Source organism: Cervus elaphus, chromosome 1 (genome assembly GCF_910594005.1).
Source record: "Cervus elaphus chromosome 1, mCerEla1.1, whole genome shotgun sequence".
In the NCBI taxonomy this organism is placed as follows: Eukaryota; Metazoa; Chordata; class Mammalia; order Artiodactyla; family Cervidae; genus Cervus; species Cervus elaphus.
Window position 1 is genome coordinate 98,668,941 of NC_057815.1, and position 25,355 is coordinate 98,694,295.

The 25,355-nt window shown below is 49.5% G+C and overlaps 1 protein-coding gene across 1 annotated transcript in view; it reads left to right on the forward strand.

Moving 5' to 3' along the window:
* Positions 1-12,506: 12,506 nt before the first annotated feature.
* Positions 12,507-25,355, forward strand: part of LOC122703495 (beta-galactosidase-1-like protein 2) — a 33,113-nt gene continuing 20,264 nt past the window's right edge. The window contains exons 1-5 of the mRNA XM_043917790.1: positions 12,507-12,532; positions 12,620-12,817; positions 20,260-20,328; positions 22,875-22,970; positions 24,310-24,418. Of these exons, the coding sequence (XP_043773725.1) occupies positions 12,507-12,532; positions 12,620-12,817; positions 20,260-20,328; positions 22,875-22,970; positions 24,310-24,418 (498 nt within the window). The remainder of the gene's footprint in view (positions 12,533-12,619; positions 12,818-20,259; positions 20,329-22,874; positions 22,971-24,309; positions 24,419-25,355) is intronic.

Here is a 25,355-nt window from a genome sequence, read left to right on the forward strand (position 1 = left end):
ACCGAGTTTTAAATGTGTCCTCTGAGACCTGTGCTGAGTACAGCTGGGGAGCAGAGTGTAGGTGTTCTGCAAAGCTGAAGCTTCAGCCTCCAGAAGCCTGATTCTGCAACTGTAGTGCGGGGCTGTGGAAGAGAGAGCAGTCTGACACAAGTGCTTCAGAATTTGTGGAGAAGGTAGGAATTCAAATTAAACTCTGATGATGTGTGTGGTACTTAAAAATAACCAAGAAAGTCAGCTTCAGGCAGGAAAGGTGTGGGCTTTGTGTGGGAGCGGTTTACACTTTTGTTTCAGCGGGATGGAAAGGAGGTGTAAGTTGAATTTGGATGCAGCGTTATGTAAGCCAAGTGAAAGTGGCTCAGTGGTGTCCGACTGTCTGTGACCCCATGGACTTTACAGTCCATGGAATTCTCCAGGCCAGAATACTGGAGTGGGTTGCCTTTCCCTTGTCCAGGGGATCTTCCCAACCCAGGGATGGAACCCAGGTCTCCCACACTGCAGGCGGATTCTTGACCAGTTGAGCCACCAGTGAAGCCCCAGGGTGGGTTTTATTTTGCAAGCAGTGGAGAGAAGGAGTGTTTTATCTGGGAAGATCTGATGAGATTAACCCATTAGAGGAACATTTTGGGAAGGAATTAGAGTGGGGCAAGACGGGGGCATGGGGCATGGCAGTCTGGGCTCTTGAAGCCGTCCAAGCGGCGCTGAGGCTGAACTTGGCAGATGGAGACGGAGTGTGCTGCCATCACCGGGCTTGGACAGCCTCCTGGGTGGTGGTGCCATGCTTGCTGGCACTCAGTTCTGAACGGAGGCCAGAGGAGGTGCTGTGAGGATCTGGCAGTTTGTGCGCGGGGGCGAGCCGCTGGGATCTGACATTAACTCGTGCTTTCCCTCCAGTTGTTTTCTGGAGCCCAGCCTCCCACCAGGGCTTCCCTGGTGGCTCAGCTGGTGAAGAATCCGCCTGCAATGTGGGAGACCTGGGCTCGATCCCTGGGTTGGGAAGATCCCCTGGACAAGGGAAAGGCTGCCCACTCCAGTATTCTGCCCTGGGGATTTCCATGGACTGTATAGTCCATGGCATGACAAAGAGTCAAACGCGATTGAGCAACTTTGACTATCACTGTCAGCCTCCCAACAGCCTGGCTGCGGGCCCTGTGGCCAGAACACAGTCAACTGGAAGCTCACCTCTGTCAGTGTCCTTTCAGCTGGTCCATAAATGAAACAAACAGAACAGAACGGATGGGCCCTGAGGATCCGCACTGCCAGGGGCTCTGGGGGTGCATCATGCGCACAGGGGACCTCACACCCCACCTTGGTGGGACCTCCCAGGCTGGGAGGCACTCGGGCTGTGGCCAGGGCACCGAAGCCTGCATAGGGTGACGCGGTGGCCTCAGTCACAGCCACCTCTCCCAGTGGTCTGAGCACTTCCACGCCCCCTCAGGCTGCTCCACTCTGACCCTCTGAGCCCCTGTCCCAAGGGAGGGAAGCCCAACCACTCCCGTGTATGGATGTTTAAGCAGAGGAAGGTTTCGGTCACCTGTTAAAAATGTCTCCTTTACAGATTAGATAAATCTAAAACCCTGCCATGCCCAAGTCTGCTGCACCCAGAGCCCCTGCCCCTGCGGCAGTCCACTGATGACTCGCACCTCCACAGGAGACACTCAAACACAGTTCTGTCTCAGTCTCCGTGGGGTCTCTGGGCATAAGCCCTCTTTGAGGAGGTCACCATTAACCCCACCACAGAGCCGCCAGAACTCACACAGGACTGGGAAGCAGACTCTGGGAGGGCACAGACAGAACCTTGTGCACCAGGACGCAGGAGAAAGGGGCAGTGACCCACAAGAGACTGACCCAGACTTGCCCGGGAGTGTCCAGGAGTCTCCCTCAGAGGCGTGGGTCGGCGGTGGCCTGCTGCAGAGTTGGGGACGCTCAGTACAGCAGTGCATGCGTGGAACCTTTTGAAGGAGGTCCTCATTATCCTCATTACCTCCACCATATTTGGCCTCAGGTAAAGAGCAGGGAGGGAAACAGCCCCAGCCATCAACAGAAAATTGGATTTAAGATTTGCTGAGCATGGCCCTGCCCATCAGAACAAGACCCAGTTTCCCCCTCAGTCAGTCTCCCCCATCAGGAAGCTTCCATGACCCTCTTATCCTTCTCCATCAGAGGGCAGACAGAATGAAAACCACAATCACAGAAAACTAACCAATCTCATTGCATGGACCACAGCCTTGTCCAAGTCAATGAAGCTGTGAGCCATGCCATGTAGGGCCACCCAAGACAGACGGGTCATGGTGGAGAGTCCTGACAAAACATGGTCCACTGGAGAAGGGAATGGCAAACCACTTCCGTATTCTTGCCTTGAGAACCCCATGAATAGTATGAAAAGGCGAAAAGATAGGACACTGAAAGATGAACTGCCCATGTGGGTAGGTACCCAATATGCTACTGGAGATCAGTGGAGAAATATCTCCAGAAAGAATGAAGAGGCAGAGCCAAAGCAAAAACAACACCCAGTTGTGGATATGACTGGTGATGGAAGTAAAGTCCGATGCTGTAAAGAGCAGTATTGCATAGGAACCTTGAAGGTTAGGTCCATGAATCAAGGCAAATTGGAAGTGGTCATACAGGAGATGGCAAGGGTGAAAATTGACATTTTAGGAATCAGCAAACTAAAATGGACTGGAACGGGTAAATTTAACTTAGATGATCATTACACCTACTACTATGGGCAAGAATCCCTCAGAAGAAATGGAGTAGCCATCATGTCAACAAAAGAGTCCGAAATGCAGTAGTTGGATGCAATCTCAAAAATGACAGAATGATCTCTGTTTCTGAGGCAAACCATTCAATATCACAGTAATCCAAGTCTATGCCCCGACCAGTAATGCTGAAGAAGCTGAAGTTGAATGGTTCTATGAAGACCTACAAGACGTTCTAGAACTAACACCAAAAAAACATATCCTTTTCATCATAGGGGACTCGAATGCAAAAGTAGGAAGTCAAGAAATACATAATAATTTGGAGTAACAGGCAAATTTGGCCTTGGAGTACAGAATGAAGTGGGGCAAAGACTAAGAGTTTTGCCAAGAGAACGTACTGGTCATAGCAAACACCCTCTTCCAACAACACAAGAGAAGACTCTACACATGGACATCACCAGATGGTCAATACCGAAATCAGATTGATTATATTCTTTGCAGGCAAAGATGGAGAAGCTCTATACAGTCAGCAAAAACAAGACCAGGAGCTGACTGTGGCTCAGATCATGAATTCCATATTGCTAAATTAAAACTTAAATCAAAGAAAGTAGGGAAAAGCACTAGACCATTCAGGTATGACCTAAATCAAATCCATTGTAATTATACAGTGTAAGTGAGAAACAGATTCAAGGGATTAGATCTAATAGAGTGCCTGAAGACCTATGGACAGAGGTCGGTGACATTGTCCAGGAGGCAGTGATCAAGACCATCCCCAAGAAAAAGAAGGGCAAAAGGGAAAAATGGCTGTCTGAGGAGGCCTTACAAATAGCTGAGGAAAGAAGAGATGCGAAACGCAAAGGAAAAAAGGAAAGATACACTCATTTGAATGCAAACTTCCAAAGAATAGCAAGGAGAGATAAGAAAGCCTTCCTCAGTGATCAATGCAAAGAAAGAAAGGAAAACAATAGAATGGCAAAGACTAGAGATCTCTTCAAGAAAATTAGAGATACCGAGGGAACATTTCATGCAAAGATGGGCACAATAAAGGACAAAAATGGTATGGACCTAACAGAAGCTATTAAGAAAAGGTGGCAAGAATATACAGAAGAACTATACAAAAAAGATCTTCATGACCCAGATAACCATGATGGTGTGATCACTCTCCTAGAGCCAGACGTCCTGGAATGCGAAGTCCAGTGGGGCTTAGGAACTATCACTACGAACAAAGCTAGTGGAGGTGATGGAATTCCAGTTGAGCTATTTCAAATCCTAAACATGATGCTGTGAAAGCGCTGCACTCAATATGCCAGCACATTTGGAAAACTCAGCAGTGGCCACAGGACTGGAAAAAGGTCAGTTTTCATTCCAATCCCAAAGAAAGGCAATGCCAAAGAATGTTCAAACTACCACACGATTGCACTCATCTCACACACTAGCAAAGTAATGCTCAAATTCTCCAAGCCAGTCTTCAACAATAACTGTTGAATTTCCAGATGTTCAAGCTGGATTTAGAAAAGGCAGAGGAACCAGAGATCAAATTGCCCACATCTGCTGGATCATCGAAAAAGCAAGAGAGTTCCAGAAAAACATCTACTTCTGTTTTATTAATTATGCCAAAGTCTTTGATTGTGTGGATCACAACAAACTGGAAAATTTTTAGAGAGAGGGAAATACCAGACCACTGACCTGCATCCTGAGAAATCTGTATGCAGGTCAGGAAGCAACAGTTAGAAGTGGACATGGAACAACAGACTGGTTCCAAATCGGGAAAGGAGTACGTCAAGGCTGTATATTGTCATCCTGCTTATTTAACTTATATGCTGAGTACATCATGAGAATTGCTGGGCTGGATGAAGCACAAGCTGGAATCAAGATTGTCGGGAGAAATATCAATAACCTCAGATATGCAGATTACACCACCCTTATGGCAGAAAGTGAAGGGGAACTAAAGAGCCTCTTGATAAAAGTGAAAGAGGAGTGTGAAAAAGCTGGCTTAAAGCTCAACATTCAGAAAACTAAGATCATGGCATCTGGTCACATCACTTTATGGCAAATGAGGAAACAGTGGAAACAGTGACAGACTTTATTTTGGGGGGGATCCAAAATCACTGCAGATGATGACGGCAGCCATGAAATTAAAAGGCACTTGCTCCTTGGAAGAAAAGTTACGACCAGCCTAGATAGCATATTAAAAAGAGACAATGCTTTGCCAACAAAGGTCCGCCTGGTTGCAAAGTCGGACACAACTGAATGACTAAACTGAACTGACCTCTTCTTGGGCACATTTCGACAGAGAAGGGCATGACTCAGCTGAATGCAATTGCCATCAATGTCCCATTACAGCAGTTCTGCTCATTTCTTCCTAAGGGAAGAGGAGTCATTTCATAAGGATCAAAGTTTGTCTTTGTAAATGACTAATTTCTTTAAGCCAATGCAGACAGCCCCTGGCCACTCACTGGTCCCCAAGCTGCACCTGCGCTCCAGACACCCTGGCCTCTCGTCTTCATCACTGATGCTGCTGTTTCCCTTGATTCAGGAGGACTCCCCTTCATTAGACGGCTCCCTAAATTATGTGTCCACTCAACAAACACTGAGTGCCTGTCATAAAATGAGTGTCTTTGTAAGAAAAACAAAAAAAGGATTTTTATATAGAGTCCTCCTGACCTAACAATTACTTCATTACAAGCACTTATTTTCCACCGATGGCAAGTTGATTGAGAATAGTGTTTTCTGTCACATACAAACTGTTGTTCAGGGAGACTAATGCTTGCAACTTCGACTAAGTCTAGTCCTTGCTGATGGTTGAACAAGTGCTGGGTACACTGGTCATGGCATGGCCAAGAGCTGGGCCTGGGACACAGTTTCACTCAAATTACTGTTCCTGCCGGAAAGCACTCACTTGTCAACCACCTGCCTCCTCTGAGGGTCAGCTCGTCGGGCTGGGACCGGAGCCTCCGGTGTGGGCGCCCTGTGCTGGCCCACTGCCCACAGGGCCCCTCTGGGAGGACCATGGGCTCTGGGGGGAACTGTGCCCCAGTGGAGACGCCCCCCATCACCTGCCCTCCCCGAGCTGGCTCGGCTACCAGCCCTTTCTGAATGGCAGTGGACATCCCCACCGGAGCCAGCCCCCTGGCCTCCAGCTCTCAGAACCCACGTCAACCCTGGAGGTAACTGAGTCCGTTCCCTCTAAACATGGGTGTGAGCCGTGTGAAGGTTTGCTCACTCCTCGTGAGCAGATCTGACCACCCCACCCCGGGCCTTTTCCAGCGTCACCAGGCCTTTGGCGGTCGCTTGCTCCTCCAGCCGGGCCTGACGTCGGTCCCATCGTATGAGGACCTCCACCTGTCCAGGTTTGGGCTCCGGGCCTGAGGCGTCACCATCAGTGGAGGGGAGCCATTGTTCCCTCGGGCCTGCAGAGGGGTCGATGGCGTGGGAGCTGAGCCTTCCTCGGTCTGATAGCCACTTTTAAGTCCCGGTCCATGTCCCCAAGAAAAAAGCACGAGTAGCCACTGTCCTTCACGTCAGTGTCCCGAGGACAGATGGTTTAGAACTGCCTGTGGCAACTGGTTACCTTTTTAAAAACATAATGTTTTTATTAGTGTAATTGCTTTACAAGCTTGCGTTAGTTTCTGCTGTACAACAGAGTGACTCAGCTCTAAGCACACACATCCCCTCCCTCTTGAGTCTCCTCCCACCCCAACCCCATCCCGCCCACCTCGGCCATCACAGAGCAGCTCCCACTAGCTGTCTGTTTAACACATGGTCATGTACCTATGTCAGTCCCGACCTCCCAGTTTATCCCACCGTCCCCTTCCCTCCCCGTCCACATGTCTACTCTACGTCTGTGTCTCTATTCCTGCCCTGCAAATAGGTTCATCTGTACCATTTTTTTTCTAGAGTCCACGTATGTGCATTAATATATGATGTATGTTTTTCTCTTTCTGACCACTCTGTGTCAGATTCCAGGTCTATACACATCTCTGCAAATGACCCAGCTTCGTTCCTTTATATGGCGAAGCAATATTCTATTGTATATATGTACCACATCCTCTTTATCCATTCATGTCAGTGGACGTCTAGGTTGCCTCCATGTTCTGGCCGTTGTAAATAGTGCTGCAGTGAACATCGGGGTGCATGTTAAAAAATAACTTTTATCTTATGGAAGTTACTTATGTAACACAGGACAGTGTTTGGAATACAGTGAGTGTGTGTCAGTCACTCAGTCGTGCCCAACTCTATGTGACCCCATGGACTGTAGCTCGCCGGGCTCCTCTGTCCGTGGAATTCTCCAGGCAAGAATATTGGGGTGAGTTGCCATTCCCTTCTCCAGGGGATCTTCCCAATCCAGGGACTGAACCCAGATCTTCTGCATTGCAGGCAGTCTCTTCACCATCTGAGCCACTATAGGGGAAGCTACTATATTAGAATACAGTGGGTTCTCAATAAATATTCTTTAACTTAATGAATAAATGAAAGTAAAAGTACAGTATTGTCCAGAAAGGAAAATTCTCTAATTTTTTCTGGCCCCCAAAGCGAAATAGTGAACGATAATTGAAATACCTTGTGTTTAAGTGGGATCTAACTATAACTTGATGAACTTTATGAAGTGATTCTAAAATTAATCTGGAATAGCACATGAATCAGAGAAGGCAATGGCAACCCACTCCAGTACTCTTGCCTGGAAAATCCCATGGATGGAGGAGCCTGGTAGGCTGCAGTCCATGGGGTCTCGAAGAGTCGGACACGACTGAGAGACTTCACTTTTACTTTTCACTTTGATGCATTGGAGAGGGAAACGGCAACCCACTCCAGTGTTCTTGCCTGGAGAATCCCAGGGACGGGGGAGCCTGGTGGGCTGCCGTCTATGGGGTCGCACAGAGTTGGACACGACTGAAGCGACTTGGCAGCAGCAGCACGTGAATAAACAGGAAGCCTCCTTACAGAGAATAACAAAGTCACAGACTCGAGCTATGAAATATGCTGTGTTGTGTAATAATATTCAGATCTGTAGAAAGCAAATAGAAAGGATAAGACTCGTAAGGTGTGTGAGGCATAGGCAAGCCCCCCGCGGGACATGTCAGACTTGGGTGATGTAGGTAGATCACCCGCTTGTGAACACAGAAAGGGACAGAAGGACCAAGCTTGGACTGAATAATTATGATCCCTCCTTAACTTCTGCACCTGCTTACCCCACTGTAGTCCCAGCCCTGTGCGTAGGCCTGACAGTCTGCAATATACTAGGTGTCCATGAGCCTGTGAGGCCCTTGGGACTCGTGAGGTCTAACTCCTGTACCCACTGGGGATACGCATGCCGCCCACAGGGTCCTCGACTGCAGAGCGCAGGGGAGTCCCACGGCCGCCCTGCAGACTGAAGGGAGAGCTGCAGCCGTCAGCCGTCTCCCGGGGAGGGGGTGGTGTGTGACTCCGGCCAGGCAGCTTCTTTCTGAGGGGGCGCTGCGAGCTCCTGACCACACCTTTGCAGGACTCCGGCAGTGTCCGTCTGTCCACTGGCCCTCGATCCTAGAGTGTTACCACTCCATCTCTCTCTTCTCACTCTGTGTTTTAAATTTATTTATTAAACCGTGTGATCTGAGCCAATTTGATCTGTAAGCCTTTCTGTTCCTTTACCTTTGGGAGAACTTGTTGGTAGTATCCATAGAGGCCAATATTGCATCAAAGTAAGTTCCAAACAAAACTCGTTGAAGTGTTAAAGTACACGATGCCTGGCCCAGCGGTTAGTAGCACAGGCTTTTGAACTCTGTCGCAGGGACTGAAACCTGGGTCTGCTGCTAACTGCTGCGTCACCTTCGGGAAGTTACCTAAGCTCACTCTGCCTCAGTTCCTTTTTTTTTTTTTTATTGTGCTGTACATCTTTTGGGATCTTTATTCCTTAGTGAAGTGAAGTCGCTCAGTCATGTCCAACTCTTTGCGACCCATGGACTGTAGCCCACCAGGCTTCTCCATCCATGGGATCTTCCAGGCAAGAATAATGGAGTGGGTTGACATTGCCTTCTCCAGGGGATCTTCCCAACCCAGGGATCGAACTCAGGTCTCCCGCATCGCAGGCAGATGCTTTACCGTCTGAGCCACCAAGGAAGCCCCTTAACCAGGGATCAAACCCTCACCTTTGGCAGTGATAGCGAGCAGTCCTAACCACTGGGCTGCTAGGGAATTTCCTGTCTGAGTTCCTAAATCTGTGAAATAAGGATAAAAAGAGCACTAGCTGATAAAGCTGATAAATGAATTCACAGGTAGTGCGTTTAGAACTGTGTCTGGCCCTGCGTAAGTTCTTTTTGCAAGTTGGATCTGGTCAGACAGACCCAGTGGAATAAATGGAATAAAATACAGAATCAAAAGCAGATAAAAGCATATGAGAATTTTGTATATGATAAAGGTCTTTGCAAACTAATGAGGGAAGAATTACATTTGGGAGAAATCTGTTAGCCATTTGGGAAAAAATGAAAGGTTCACCTACCTTTCCATCTTATATTAACATAAATTTTTGATGAACCAGAGATTTAAATGAAGAAACAAGCTGCAGAAACATTAGAAGAAAACATAGGCACTGTGGAGTAATCTACAGAATTACTGCCATAGAAGATGTTTAGATCTTACATGGCAGAACTATAATAAGAGCTACAATCAATATCAAGTGAGTAAATATTAACATTTAATATATCCATACAAGCAACAATAGATGTTTTGCAGGAGCACATACAACAAATGATACACATCCTTCAGAATCGGGGGACTGATTCTGGAGCCTCCTAAGACACCCAAGCCCACAGGTGCTCAGGTCCCTCGCCATCAGTCCTCCGTGTCCCCAGAGGTGGAATGCGCAGTCAGACTGTGAGGTGATGGGCATGAAATGAGCACAGAGACACAGGGGAGCTGGGCAAACAGCCGCGCCCGCTCTGCAGGCAGCCTGCGTGGGGCTCACGGCTGCTGATTCATTCTCACTTGCAGAGCAGTGTGCTACATGTAAGCGGTTTAGCGAAGCCTCACTACCACCAAAGCTAGTGGAGGTGATGGAATTCCAGCTGAATTATTTCAAATCCTAAAAGGTGATGGGTTAAACTGCTGCACTCAATATGCCAGCACATTTGGAAAACTCAGCAGTGGCCACAGGACTGAAAAAGGTCAGTTTTCATTCCAATCCCAAAGAAAGGCAATGCCAAAGAACGTTCCAACTCCCAGACAATTGTGCTCATTTCACTTGCTAGCAAGGTAATGCTCAAAATCCTTCCAGTCAGGCTTCAACAGTATGTGAACTAAGAAATTCCAGATATATAAGTGGATTTGGAAAAGGCAGAAGAACCAGAGATCAAATTGCCAACATCTACTGGATCATAGAAAAAGCAAGAGAATTCAGGAAGAGGATTCCAAAAATACATCTACTTCTGCTTCATTGACTACACTGAAGCCTTTGACTATGTGAATCACAAGAAACTGTGGAACATTCTTAAAGAGATGGGAATTCCAGACCACCTTACCTGCCTATTGAGAAATCTGTATGCAGGTCAAGAAGCAACAGTTAGAATGGGACATGAAAAAAGTCTGGTTCCAAATTGGGAACAAGACTGTGTACTGTCACCCTGCTTTTGTAACTTATATGTACAGTACATCATTCAAAATGCTGGGCTGGATGAAGCACAAGCTGGAATCAAGATTCCTGGGAGAAATATCAATAGCCTCAGATATGCAGATGACACCACCCTTATGGTAGAAAGTGAAGAAGAACTAAAGAGCCTCTTGATGAAAGTGAAAGAGGAGAGGGAAAAACTGGCTTAAAACTCAACATTCAGAAAACTAAGATCATGGCATCTGGTCCCATCAGTTCATGGCAAATAGATGGGTGGAAAACGAAAACATGTCTTTATTTTCTTGGGCTCCAAAATCACTGCAGATTGTGACTGCAGCCATGAAATTAAAAGATGCTTGCTCCTTGGAAAAAAAGCTATGACCAACCTAGACAACATTTTAAAAGGCAGAGACATCACTTTGCCAACAAAGGTCCATCTAGTCAAAGCTATGTATGGTTTTTCCAGTAGTCATGTATGGATGTGAGACTTGGGCTATGAAAGAAAGCTGAGCACCAAAGAATTGATGCTTTTGAACTGTGGTGTTGGAGAAGACTCTTGAGAGTCCCTTGGACTGCAAGTCCATCCTAAAGGAAATCAGTCCTGAATATACATTGGAAGGACTGATGCTGAAGCTGAAACTCCAATACTTTGGCCACCTGATGCAAAGAGCTGACTCATTGGAAAAGCCCCTGATGTTGGGAAAGATTGAAGGCGGGAGGAGAAAGGGAAGACACAGGATGAGATGGTTGGATGGCATCACCTACTCGATGGACATGAGTTTGAGTAAACTCTGGGAGTTGGTGATGGACAGGGAGGCCTGGTGTGCTGCAGTCCGTGGGGTCCCAAAGAGTCGGCAGGGGCACGCTGAGCGACTGAACAGCAAAGCTGCTCTCAGAGCCTGAATCCGGATCAGCACAGACCAGGAGGGCTGTAGCCAAGCCGGTCGCCCCGCGGGGGGAGGGGCGGGCCCCTGCAGGTGTGTCGCGCAGGTGAGCCCTCAGCCCCGCCCCAGCCCCGCCCCCGGCCCTCACCCCCGACTCTACTCTGGAGCCCGCCTTGCAGGTCCCGCGGGTCTGGAGACAGAAGAGCTCCGCGCTTGAGGTTAGCCGGAGCGGCCAGGGACTTGGCGGTTTCAGGGTCGGTCTGGCAAGAGCCTGGCCTGCCCCGGGGATGTCGCCGGGCCTGAGAGGCGCTCCGGCTGGCCCCAAGTCCAGGAAAGGACCTTCCTGCTCTCAGAGCCTCGCGCAGTGATGTGCGGCGACCGTGCCAAGGGGATGGCCGCTACCGCGCAGGGTCCTGGGGCGGGATGCAAACCGCGGAGAGGGTGCAGGAGGGGGAGGGGTGCAGGAGGGGGAGGGGTGCAGGAAGGGGATGAGTCCTGGCCGTGGGGGCGGGTTTCGGAGGGAGACGGGTGGGTACAGGCCGCCGGAGTCCCCAGCAGTTTGGGCATCGCTTGGGTCCTGAGGGACGCCGCGGTGGGCCGTCGGTCTACAGGGAGCTCCAGAAGAGGCCCGGGGCGGGGCCCTGGCGGCTTTGGGTTCCCTCTCCTTATGCGTGTCCCTGGAGACGGCCTGTTGGGGGAGCGGGTCTAGGGCGGGGGTCCTCTGCACTGTGAGTCTGGGGTCTGTCACTTGAAGCTGGGTCCACCCTGCCCACGACCTCCCTGACCTCCCCCCCCAACAAGGTCCCCGGGGACACCCCTCATTGCTAGGTGGGCCCCCACGCGGCCCCTGTTCCCTGAAGCATGTTACGGGCCACGCGGTGTGGGGGAGGGGTTGGGGGTGGTGGGCGGAGATGACCGTCTGGAGGTGCGGCCAGCCGGTGTTGTCTGCTGGACACTGACCCCTGAGAGTCACTCAGCCGGAAAATGTCTCTGGCAAATTACCCGAGATGATTTTGTTTATAAAGCTTCCTTGAGGGAGGCTTGGTCTTCTCTAAAAAGTCAGGGGTGTCTGAAGACCTCATGGTTCAACAGGAGCCTGGCTCTGCAGCCCACCTCCCTCCCAGCAGGAGGCCTGGCCTCGGCGTGTCTGGAATCGAGGGGTAGCTGTGCAGGCCTGCCCACCCCTGACCCGTCCTCCAAGGCCTGGCCTTTCCCGGCAGCCGCTCCTTCCCGGCCCGGGGCCCTGACCTCTGTCTGTCCCGTCTGTCTAGCATGCAGGCCTTCTTGTTCTTGGTGAGGCTGGCGGGCCTCCTGAGCCTGACTTCCAGGTTCCTGGTAACGTCCATGTTGCAAGAAGGCCTCCCAGAGAGGTAGGTCTGAGGGCAGGGCCCTGGAGGAGAGACCCTCGCTCCAGGCCCGCCGCTGTGGGACGTCACACACCTCCGGTGTCCCTGCAGCGTGGTCCAGGCTCTCCTGAGGCCCTCGCACATCAGTGAGAGGCTTGTGGGTCTGCAGGTGAGGGGCTCCGACTTCACACTGGGGAACACGCCTTTCCTCATCCTGTCGGGCACCATCCACTACTTCCGCGTGCCCCGGGACTACTGGAAGGACAGCCTCCTGAAGCTGAAGGCCTGCGGCTTCAACACCGTCACCACGTGAGTGCAGGCTGCCGCGGCCCTTGCACCAGCCTCTGCTCGGTGTCTCGGGCTCCCCGGGCCCCGCCGTTGAGTGGAGCCTGCTCCTGGGGCCGTCTGTCTCAGCAGGCTTGCTCCAGCCCGCACACCGCGGTCTCCTGTCCCAGATGGCTGCAGCCCAGCCTCCCCTCGGTCCTGGGGTCTAGGCAGCGGGCCCCAGTCCTCCTTGGAGAGCTGCCCTGTGGTCAGAGTCGGCCCAGTGATGAGTGCCAGGGAAAGCCCTGTCTCACTGAGAATCAAGCCTGGAGAATCCTGTGATTATCCTCATTCTGTTCACTGAAGCAAAGAAAGAAAGAGCAAACATGGTGGATTTCTTTTCCACCTTCTAAGCTTAGAAAGTGCCCATCCATTATTGTTTGGATAGTTCTATGTGTGTCCTGTTCAGTGACTTGATTTTTAAAGTGTAAGGTTAGAAAGAAAAAACACCAAAAACCCTGTATTTTAAATATTTGGAATTTAATTTGGCAAATGATGGTGAATGAGGTTTTAAAGCATTTTCCCCAAAACTGTCATAAAACCTTTCACACATCACATCATCTTCCTTCTTTGTCTCCTCACTGTGCTGCTGCTTTTGTATAGCAGTGATTCAGACATTGAAACTTCATGAACTGTTACATTCTGTAAAAACAGGGATTCACTATGTGGTACACCTGAAAATAATATACTGCTGAAATCGGTGAGACTTCCAGAAAACATGTCATGAACTAGTAAAAATCTTAAAACGTTTGTGGTTGAAATAAGACTGCCAGATTTTGTCTGTTTTAGTATCCTTGTTTAAAAATATAAAAATTATCACCATTGTTTCATAAACTATAAGATGCTCTGAGTCACTCAAAGCAGAACATTATCTCAGAATAAAGCAGCAGCACAGTGCATGCATTTTACAGAAAAGATTCACTCTTTACGTATATATATATGTATATATATATAAATGCATATATATATATGCATTTAAAAAATTGAAGCATGGTTGATTTACAAAAGTTTTTGTGGAAAGTGTTAGTCACTCAGTCATGTCTGACTCTTTGCGACCCCATGGACTGTAGCCCACCAGTCTCCTCTGTCCATGGGATTCTCCTGGCAAGAATACTGGAGTGGGTTGCCATTCCCTTCTCCAGGGGATCTTCCCCACCCAGGGATTCAGCCCAGGACTCCCACATTGCGGGCAGATTCTTTACCGTCTGAGCCACCAAAGTTGTGCTAACGGCTACTCTACAGCAAAATGACTCAGTTACACACACACATAAATTTTAAAATCATTTTCATTATGGTTTATCCTAGGAGATTGGGTAAAGTTCCCTGTGCTATACTGAAAGTCGCTCAGTTGTGTCCGACCCTTTGTGACCCCAGGGACTGTCCATGGGATTCTCCAGGCCAGAATAGTGGAGCGGGTAGCCTTTCCCTTCTCCAGGGAATCTTCCCATCTTTACCAGCTGAGCCACTGGGGAAGCCCAAGAATACTGGAGTATTCTTGGAGCGGGTATACTGGAGCGGGTAGCCTATCCCTTCTCCAGGGGATCTTCCCGACCCAGGAATCAAACAGGGGTCTCCTGCATTGCAGGCAGATTCTTTACCAACTGAGCTACCAGGGGCGCCCTGTGCTATAGAGTAGGACCTTATTTTCATCTATTCTAAATGTGACAGTTTGCATCTACTCACCCTAAACTCCCGGTTCATCCGTCTCCTTCCCTCCCCCTTTTTGATTAGCGTATGTTTGCTTTAGGACGTTGTGTCAGTTTCAGCGGCACAACAGCATGAATCAGCTCTGTGTACACACACCCCTCCCTCTCTCGCCTCCCTCCCACCCCACCCCGCCCCTCTCGGTCATCACAGAGCCCCGAGCTGAGCTGCCTCTGCTCGACAGCCGCCTCCCACTAGCTGTCTGTTTGACACATAGTCATGTATATATCAGGGTTTCTCTTGTGGCTTGGATGGTAAAGTATCTACCTGCAATGTGGGAGACCTGGGTTCCATCCCTGGGTCAGGAAGATCTCCTGGAGAAGGGCATGGCAACCCACACCAGTATTCTCATCCAGAGAATGCCATGGACAGAGGAGCCTGGCAGGCTACAGTCCATGGGGTCGAAAAGAGTCGGACATGACTGAGCGGCTGATGCTTTCACTTTCTTCACTGTAATATGTCCACCCCAGTCTCTCTGTCCGTCCCACACTCTCCTTGCCCCCACGCAACCCCACGCCCACAAGTCCCTTCTCATCGTCTGTCCCTGCCCCACAGTTTCAGTCTTCTAGATTCCATATATATGTGCTAATAGACCATATTGATTTTTCTCTCTCTGACTTTCTCCACTCTGTGCGACAGACACTGGCAACCAGTCATCGGCCAAAGTACTGCAGGAAGAAACCCAGAGTCTGACAGTCAGATCTGCTGACTCGGGAGGGTGTGAGCACAGAGCAGGGTGCTGCCTGTCTCAGCTAGCGGCGTTGGGGGGTCTTCTGTACGGTGGGGGTCCAGCCTGAGAACCCCGAGGGGTCTAGGAAGAGCAGGTGCAGGCTCTGGCTTGGGCGTTGTGTCTGAGGCAGGACCAGCAGCGGGGGCTATCTTGGGGTGGGGCTGGCACAGACTTGGGGCATTTTAGCAGGTGCATAGCTGGGCAGAGCAGGGAGCCTGTGGGCGGGAAGCCAGCCTTCACTCCCAGGGGCCACACTCTTCTTTCTTTCAGTCTTGAATAGGTCTTCAGTCACGGGATAATGTCACTGTACATTCACAAGTGCTCTGCCCCAGGGCAGAGGGTCGCCACGATGCTTTGAGGACACAGAGGCGGGGTTTGGGTCCAGCCCATTTTCAGTTGCACCCTGGGACCCACTCCTTCTCGTACCATCAGCACTTTTGGTTTATGATATCCTTTCATACAGGTTTCTGAACATGTTTATCCTGTTTTGTGTTCGCGGAGCTTCCTGGATCTGTGGTTTGACAGCTGCCCTTCACTTGGGAAGTTGTTAGGACGTTATTTCTTGGACTGTTTCTTCTTTCCCTTCTCCCTTGAATCTCCTCTGGTGCTTGTCACATCCGTGCTGTCCCGCAGGACTCGGATGCTGTCCTCCTCCTTCTGTTCGCTCCTCTGTGCAGTTCAGTTTGGAGGGTGGGCCTGTCCTGCCTCGAGCTGACGCCTTCTTCCCGTGGCTCTGTGACAGCTGAGCCATCCAGGCACTAGCGCCTTGTGCTCCAGTGCTCCCGTTTTATTCTTAGCGTTTCCGTCTCTGCTCATGTCGCCCCCCTTGCCCGCTGTCCACTTCCTCGTTTAGCACCTGAGGCAGAGTTGTTTTACATTCCCGGTCTAGTAATTCCACCGAATCTCCCACGTCAAAGCCTGGTTCTCATCTGCTTTGCCTCCTCAGCGGTGTCTTTGTTTTTGCCTGTCTTACGGCTTTCTCTCGAAAGCTGGGCATGCTGGCATGGGCGAGAGAATCTGGAGCAACAGGCCTGTGTGTGAGGTGTCTGGCCTGCGGGCTTGCTGCTGTGACTGGTGTCAGAAGAACTTCTCCCCTCGCCTCCTTGCTGCTGTCTCCCCACCGCCTTTGGTTTTTCCTGGAGATTCCCCCTAAGCAGGGCCTGAGTCCTAGAGCACCTCTGGCTGAAACCCCTTCTGTCTATGGGAGCCTGTAGACGCGCTGCGAGGGAGGGCGGAGGCTGAGTGCCATCAGCCTCGGTGGGTCTCTGCGCCGAGCTGACTGTGCAAGGCCGGCTCTGCGCGCTTCTCTTTCTCCCCGTGGTCATCTGGGGAACGTCCCCTGCAGCTCTGGCAATGGTACTCTCGGCTGAGGGCGGGTATTTGTCAAGAGAGAAAAGCCTGGACATGCTTTAAAACGCCCACTCTCCCCTAACCCCGAGGGAAGCGAGAGGGATTTGTCTTAGTCCTTCACAGCGAGAACCCTGGGGCTTCTGCAGGTTTTGACTCTCAAGCGCATTGACACGGAGCCTCCGGCGAGCCGTCACTGACAGATTAAGTGTTGCTACCAACCCTGGCTCCGGCAGCTGGCTTCAGCCCTGGCCATCCGCTCTGGATGAATGTGGTCAGCTGTGTCAGGGGCCTTCTCAGAGAAGCAGGGCCAGCGGGTGTGTGTGTGTGTGTGTGTGTGTGTGTGTGTGTGTGTCAGGAGCCTTCTCAGATGTGTCAGGGGCCTTCTCAGAGAAGCAGGGCCAGCGGGTGTGTGTGTGTGTGTGTGTGTGTGTGTCAGGAGCCTTCTCAGAGAAGCAGGGCCAGCGGGTGTGTGTGTGTGTGTGTGTGTGTGTGTGTGTGTGTGTGTCAGGAGCCTTCTCAGATGTGTCAGGGGCCTTCTCAGAGAAGCAGGGCCAGCGGGTGTGTGTGTGTGTGTGTGTGTGTGTGTCAGGAGCCTTCTCAGAGAAGCAGGGCCAGCGGGTGTGTGTGTGTGTGTGTGTGTGTGTGTGTGTGTGTGTGTGTGTGTGTCAGGAGCCTTCTCAGATGTGTCAGGGGCCTTCTCAGAGAAGCAGGGCCAGCGGGTGTGTGTGTGTGTGTGTGTGTGTGAGAGATAAGGAACTGGCTCATTCAGCAATGAGAAATCCCAGGATCTGCAGTTGGCAAGCTGGAGCCCCAGAGCTAGAATGGTGAGGATTCCAGCCTGAGAGATGGCAGGTGTTGGGAGAGGGGGAGGTGAGACCTGACTCCAAGCTCAGCAGTCAGGTGTTGTCGGGGTGGGGGGCGGGGCACAGGGTGTGGAATGTTTGGTCCAAGTTACCTAGTACACCCTCACTGGTAATATTCAGTTCAGTTGCTCAGTCGTGTCTGACTCTTTTCGACCCTGTGGACTGCAGCATGCCAGGCCTCCCTGTCCAACACCAACTCCCAGAGCTTGCTCAAACTCATGTCCATCGAGTCTGTGATGCCATCCAACTATTTCATCCTCTGTCGTCCCCTTCTCCTCCTGCCTCCTCCTGGAAGAATTTTCCACAGTTTGTTGTGATCCACACAGTCAAAGGCTTTGTCGGAGTCATTAAAGCAGAAGTAGATGTTTCTCTGGAACACTCTTGTTTTTTTGATGATCCAGCAGATGTTGGCAATTTGACCTCTGATTCCTCTGCCATTTCTAAATCCAGCTTGAACATCTGGAAGTTCATGGTTCACGTACTGTTGAAGCCTGGCTTCATCGCTGTCTTGTATTCATTTTCATAGTCACATTTTATTGAAGTTTGGCATGTGTCCATTATATAAGCATTGACTTCCATGAGCTTAGTCACATGAACGTGCTCCTGTAGCCTGGCCATGTGCCTTCGTCTCAGAAGCTCTCCTGTTGCCTACAGTCAAGACCACCCAGCAGAGGAGTGGCAGAGCTTGTGTTTCCAACATGTACATCACTTTGACCTCTTTTGAACTTTATGCACCTGGAATCATACAGTCTTCACTCTTGTGTCTGATCTTCTGCTCAAGATCATGTTTGTGAGATTCCTCCATGATCTGCCATATTTTAGCTTGTTCATTCCCATCGCTGTGTGTAATTCCATCAAAAACCACACCAACACGTGTTCTTCTGGTCTAACGTGTAGTTTGGGTCCAGTTTTCCTTGTTGATTTTCTGTCTGGATGATGTGTCCATTGTTAAAAGTGGGATATTGAATCATTTTTTTTTCAGGATCTTGGATTTGTTCCCTAAGGTCTTATATAAAGTTCTTTATCTAAATTCTTAGATTCTAACTTGTTCTCTTTTCTAAAAGTAACACGCTGCCGCGACAGAGTCTTACCATCACATCTCTACATCTCACCTTCTTTCTGCTGTGCTGTCACGCATCTTATTTTTATAAACTATGAAATTCATGATACATTTTCCCCTGGTTTGAACATCTAATTATATTTGAGATAAATTTAAAGTGACAAAGATATCTTTTTTATTTACCCATATATTTACCTTTTCTGATACTCTTCATTCCTTTGTACAGATGACTATTTCTACCAGGTATCATTTCCTTCTGCTGAGAGACTTCCCGAAGTCAGTTGATCATGAATTATCTTAGATTTCGTTTCTTAGAAAAATATTTCTCTTTCATCTTAAGCTTTGAGGGATAATTTCACTGGGTATAGAATTTTAGGCTGATTTTTGTTGTTGTTGCTTGGGGCTTTCTTTTCAGTACCTTAAATATGTCTCTTTGCTGTCTTCTGATTTACACATTATCTGATGGCAAGTCTTCTGTACTTCTTATATTTTTAAAAAAAAATTTGTGTAATTTCTTGTTTTCCTCTCTCTGGTTGCTTTTAAGACTTTTTCGATGTCATTGCTTTTCAGCTATTTGCTTCTGATGCACTATGGTGTAGATTTTTTCCCCCCTACTTGTGGTTCATGGAAATTCTTGGGTCTGTAGGTTTATGCTGCTACTGCTGCTGCTGCTAAGTTGCTTCAGTTGTATCTGACTCTGTGCAACCCCTAGATGGCAGCCCACCAGGCTCCACTGTCCCTGGGATTCTCCAGGCAAGAACACTGGAGTGGGTTGCCATTTTCTTCTCTAATGCATGAAAGTGAAAAGTGAAAGTGAAGTCGCTCAGTCGTGTCCGACTCATCGAGACCCCATGGACTGCAGCATACCAGGCTCCTCCGTCCATGGGATTTTCCAGGCGAGAGTACTGGAGTGAGGTGCCATTGCCTTCTCCCTGTAGGTTTATAGTTTTCATCAATTTACCAAAATTTGGTAAAACTTCCTATTTCTTCTAGTAATTTTACCTCCCCTTTCCCCTGGGACTTGGACTTCTTGATAAGATCCCACACATTACTGATGCTTTGTTCATTTTAATTTTTAGTGTTTTTTTTTTCCTGCTTTCCAGTTTAGGTAATTTCTTTTGCTCTGTCTTAAAACATCCTGGGATTCTATTCCTATTTCTATTCTGTTGTTAATATCAGTGGTATATTTTTCATTTCCTGCTCTTAATTGCATCTAGAGTATTTTCGGTTTCAGATATTATATTTTTTAAAATCTAGAAGTTCCTTTGGGATCTTTTTTATATCGTCCATTTTCTTCATTATGGTCATGCTTTTAGTTACTTATTAAAGATATGTGTTATTAAAGGTATATGTTTGTTTAATAAAGTATACCTTATTAAAGGTATATGTTTGTTATTCCTTTTTAATATTTTTTTTTGGCCACTTTCAACTTATATGCCATTTCTGGGTTTATTTCTGTTGCTCAGTTTTTTTTTCTGGCTTATGTGTTATATTTTTCTGGATTTCTTTTTTTTTTCCTCTGGATTTCTCTGTTTGTTTTGGAGAGTGAGTTTGGCATACCTAGTAAACTTTAAATGGATATACTGGGTATTGTGAATGCTATACTATTGGTTGCTGGATTTCACTTTGTGTTCACTTAAATAATATTGTATAACCTAATATTATATAATTTATAATTGTAAAATATAAAGTTTTTACATTTCTCTTTTTTCTGTTTCAGGCATGTTCCTTGGAACCTTCATGAACCAAGAAGAGGCCAGTTTCACTATAGTGGAAACCTGGATTTGATGTATGTTTCCTGTTTAAGTTGCTGTTTCTCTGGCTCAGAGATGGGGGTTTGACTCTGTAGGGTCAGATGAAGCAACAGTCACCTTGCTTTCCCCTTGAGAACCCCCTGGAAGCTCTGATAATTCCATTCCCCAGACAGCCGCCCCTTGCCCAGGGAGGCTGTTGTCAGTGGTGGAGCCCAGACCTCAGTGTCCCCTGTGCGTTTCACCCACGTGTGGCTCAGAGAGCGTCCCTGCGGCTCTAATCTATCGCGGGGACCCCCCTGTTTCACTTATAAGAGGAAATTTCTGAACTATAGTTTGTAGGAGTTTTGAGACATGATACAGTAAGAGTAATTGTTCATAACCATGCATCTTCCATCCACTGTAGTTCATAGCTGTCTTTGATGCTGGAGATACACAGACTATGTGCTGTGCTGTGAAATAAGGCTGTCTATAGAGGGAGGCAAATAGCAGCTGAGGACTCATAACCCAAACTAGGGGAACAGCCCAGGGCGGGTAACCGCAGAGGGATAGCTCCAGTACTTTAGGACCCGGAGCAGGAGTTTGTTAGAGGGGTCGCGCGGGACTTCAGGCAGAAGGTCCAGCAAGGCCACAGTCGGAGCAGTCAGAGGTGTGGGAGGAGCTGACATGAGTTACACTGACATTCCTGCTGCTGTGAGGGAACCCCGACATCGTCTGTCAATAAAGATCTGTTTTCATTAAGGAAGGTTTAAAATAGATATTCACAGTGAGTGTGCACTGCTCTTCCCAGAGAGAACCCAGGGCTTCAGGGTATTTCCCTCTCTCGTAGCTTAAGCGTCGCCAGCACCTAGCTTTCAAGCCGCTGCACCTGCCCGCATCGCACCGCGCCCGCCCGCCGTGCGCCCGCACTGCCCCGCCCCGCGCCCACCCGCCCCGCGCCCGCCCGCCGCGCGCCCGCACTGCCCCTCGCCCGCACTGCACCGCGCCCGCACTGCCCCGCGCCTGCCCTGCACCGCCCCGCGCCCGCCCGCCCCGCGCCCGCCCGCCGCGTGCCCGCACTGCCCCTCGCCCGCACTGCACCGCGCCCGCCAGCCCTGAACCACCCCGCGCCCGCCCGCAGCGCGCCGGCACTGCCCCTCGCCCGCACTGCACCGCGCCCGCACTGCCCCGCCCCGCGCCCGCACCGCCCCGCGCCCGCCCGCCCGCAGCGCCCGCCCTGCACCGCGCCCGCACTGCCCCGCCCCGCGCCCGCACCGCCCCGCCCCGCACCGCCCCGCGCCAGCCCGCAGCGCGCCTGCACTGCCCCTCGCCCGCACTGCACCGCCCCGCGCCAGCCCGCCGCGCGCCCGCACTGCCCCGCCCCGCACCGCCCCGCGCCCGCCCGCCCCACCGCTCCCGCACTGCCCCGCCCCGCGCCCGCACTGCACCGCGCCCGCAGCGGGAAGCAGGCGGAGGGGGGTTTCTGGCAGCAGGATCACTTGCTTCTGCTTCTGTCCTGGTGGCTTGGGATCAGCCTGGTTAAATGCAGGCGGCAGGATGCGTGGGTGAGCAAGTGCCAGGGAGGAGAGCTGCAGGTCCTGTGACTAACTTCATATTTTCCTGAAACGGCAGTAACGCCATCTGACTCTCCTGCTGGTTCTGAGTAGAGGAAACATCAGAAAACAGAGCCGGAGAGATAAGCTTATCTTGGCCCGTTTTGGGTGCTATGTTGCAAAATTTGAAATCTGTTTGGAAGGGGGCTATGAAGTAAGTCACTGGGAGATTTTTAATTCGGGAAATTCAGGAAGTTCATGTTTGCATGCTGGTGGTATTTTTAAGAGCAGAATAACGTAGTTAAGATTTCTTTTCTGGAGGCTGATTGTCTTTTAACTCTTCCAGTTTCCCAAGAATGTGACTTCTGACTCCTTAAGTGTCTGTTTTCTTATCTGTAAAATGGAGGTGACATTGACACCCATGTCATAGAATTGACAAAGAAAATAATACACTTGCAGAACTGAGTGTATTGAGTGCTGATGCTGATACTCGGTACACATTACTCCTGTGTTTGTCGTCAATGATTATGTTCTGCCGACAGTGCCTGGAGAGGCATCGGAAGAGGGAAGGGAAGGACGGAGGGAGGAAGCCGTTGGAATAACTCAGGTGGACGCGAGTTCCTTACCCAGGGTGGTAGTGGTGAAAATTAAGAGGAATTTCACATTCAGAAATATTAACTGCAAGGAATAAACCTGATTAGGGGCAGACTGAAAGTGGGAGATGAGGAAGGAGCCAGCGTGGTTCGTGAGGGCGCATCCTGGGTGGTGCCCTCGTGGGGACAGGGGGCTCAGTGCTGGTCCAGGGGGCAGCCGGTGTCTGGCCGGGATTCCTGCGAGTCGTCCGAGTCCTGGCCTCGGGGCGTCTGGACTGAGGCCTTTGTGTGGAAGGAGGCCCGGTCCCTGGGTCCTGTCTCCGCCAGGGACTTCTGTGAGCAGGCTGGGAGTTGGTTCCACCTGTCCTAACCGCAGGAGAAGAGGCCTCGGGGAGACCCACGGGGGCGGTTCCAGGCTCCGCTCTTGGTGAGACTGCTGCTGTTGCCCCCCCTCCTCAGGGCTTTCATATCCTTGGCGTCAGAGGTGGACCTGTGGGTCATCCTGTGTGTTGGCCCCTACATCGGGAGCGACTTGGACCTCGGAGGCTTGCCCAGGTGAGCCGTGCTGGTGCCCCAAGCCAGTTCCCGAGCAAGTCGGAGCAGAGAGCTTCACTTGGTTTCCTGGGTGCACTTTTAGTCCATGCCTCCCGCCAGTTCCCCGTTTCATGACCTAGAAGATGCACTTTAAAATACCAGGAATGATCCAGTGTTTGTTTGTTTTTTTATAAATCTCCATCTCATCCTTGTAGTGCAGAGGTAGAATCCTTCTTTTCCTTAATGAAAGTTACTGGCTAATCAATATCATGTAATCAGTATCTTTATAAGTTCTAACTTTTGTGATGATACTAATAATAGCACAAAATTGGATTGATTATCTCTTTTCAAAGAGGGTGTTTTTTCTTATCATTTTTAAATGGTAGTAAAATGTACATAATATGAAATTTACCATTTAAAACCATGCAGTTTTGTGGCATCAAGTGCGTTAAAATGTTGAACAACCATCACCACCATCTCCTTCCTGAATGTTTTTTGCTACTCAAAGAGAAAACCCTTGCCCAGGCACCCCCATCCTGCTTACCCCAGCCCCTGGCAACCGTTACATTCCTTTCAGTTTCTGTGGATTTGCCTAGTCTGTATACTTCATATAAATGGAATTGTATCTTATGTGATGCTGTGTGCCTGGCTTCTTTCTCTTGGCATAATTTTTTTTCCTGCCGTGCCACACAGTGTATGGGATTTTAGAGACTGAGCCCAGCACAGAGCCCTCGCCACTGGGCTGCCAGGGAAGTCCCTCCCTTGGCATAATGTTTTCCAAGTCTGTACATGCTTTACCATGAACCAATTCCTCATTTTTAAATGACCAAATAATATTCCATTAAAAATATTTTTTAAAAAGTTCTGAAACATTTTAATAAAAATCTCATACCAGACTAAGGATTGGCGAGCTGTTTTTGAAAAAGGCCAGATGATCAATATTTTCAGCTTTCAGGGGCACAGACAGTGTCTGTTGCAAGGTTCGTCTCTGCTGCTGCTGCAGGAAGACAGCTGTGATGACATCGAAGCAAAGGGTGGGCCACGTGCCAATAAAACTTTATTCACAGAACAGTCAGCAGCTCTGACTTGGCCTGTGGGCTGCAGCTTGGCAGCCCTGCCCTGATCACTTTCATGTCAAACAAGCCTCAGTTGTATTTGGGGGGAAGAGGTGGCGGTTGAGGTGTTGAGCTCTGTGTGACTGAACACAGACTACTTTTTCTTAAAGATGGGTTAGCATCTCAGTGTACTGTTCCAGTTTGGCCACGTGAATCTGGGCTGTTCACATTTTCCAGCCTCAGGCACGTGAACATTTGTTTGCTGTCTCCCACCTCAAGGCTGAGTCTTGCCTTTTCCATCCTAGCTGGTTACTCAAGGATTCTCATATGAAGCTGAGAACAACTTACAAGGGTTTCACAACAGCAGTGAATCACTATTTTGATGACCTGATTCCCAGGATTAGAGGATTCCAGGTAAAGCCTGATTCCCCATCTTTGTGACCAAGGGAAAGACTTGCCTGAATTGCCTTCCTGGGCAGGGCTCAGCCTACTTTCTTTCACTCATAAGCAGGAAGCATGTATAGCAGCGAATTCCAGTTCCTTATTTAAGAAATATGCTTTTTTCTGCTTTTATTTCTGTTCCTCATCTACTGTCTTACAGGGGTGCCGTTTCCTGGCAGGATGCTGGGAACTGCACTCTGTATATTTTTATGTCTTCTGCATTATCTGTTTGCTCTCCAACCCCATAAATGGGAATTTAATGACAATCATCAGAATGTCTTAACTTTCCTGCTAAAGATGGCTACGTGCCAGTCTTTCACAAGTGATAGGTGATACAGATGACCTTAGGTCAGTGATTTTGTAGAAACTGCAATTTGTTTTTTTTTTTTAAATATCTCTCCCCCTGCAATAAAACCATGGTGTCACACACATTCATTGTTTGAGTAGAAATAATATGCCACCATATTGCTGCAAGGCTTGGAAAATACATGAAGGACTGTGTAAGTAGGTAACAAATGAACAGAGGGAAGGAACAAAAGGTATCTATTAGGTATCAAGCTTTCTATTGGGCTTCCCTGGTGGCTGAGTGGTAAAGAATCCCCATGCAATGCAGGAGCCATAGGAGACTTGGATTTGATCCCTGGAGGAGGAAATGGCAACCCACTCCAGTCTTTTTGCCTGGAGAATCCTATGGACAGAGGAGCCTGGCGGGCTACAGTCCGTGGGGTCTGCACCAAGAGTGACTTGGCACACGCGCGTCAAGCTTTTTATTAGGCAGTTGGTGTTTGTGGAGCATACCTTATCTTCACAGCAATCACTGGAAAGGGATGCTACTGTAGGGTTAGCGACAGGCCTGGAAATGGCCAGGCAAGGCTTCAGGTGGTGTGGATCTACTTGGGGCAGAGCTGGC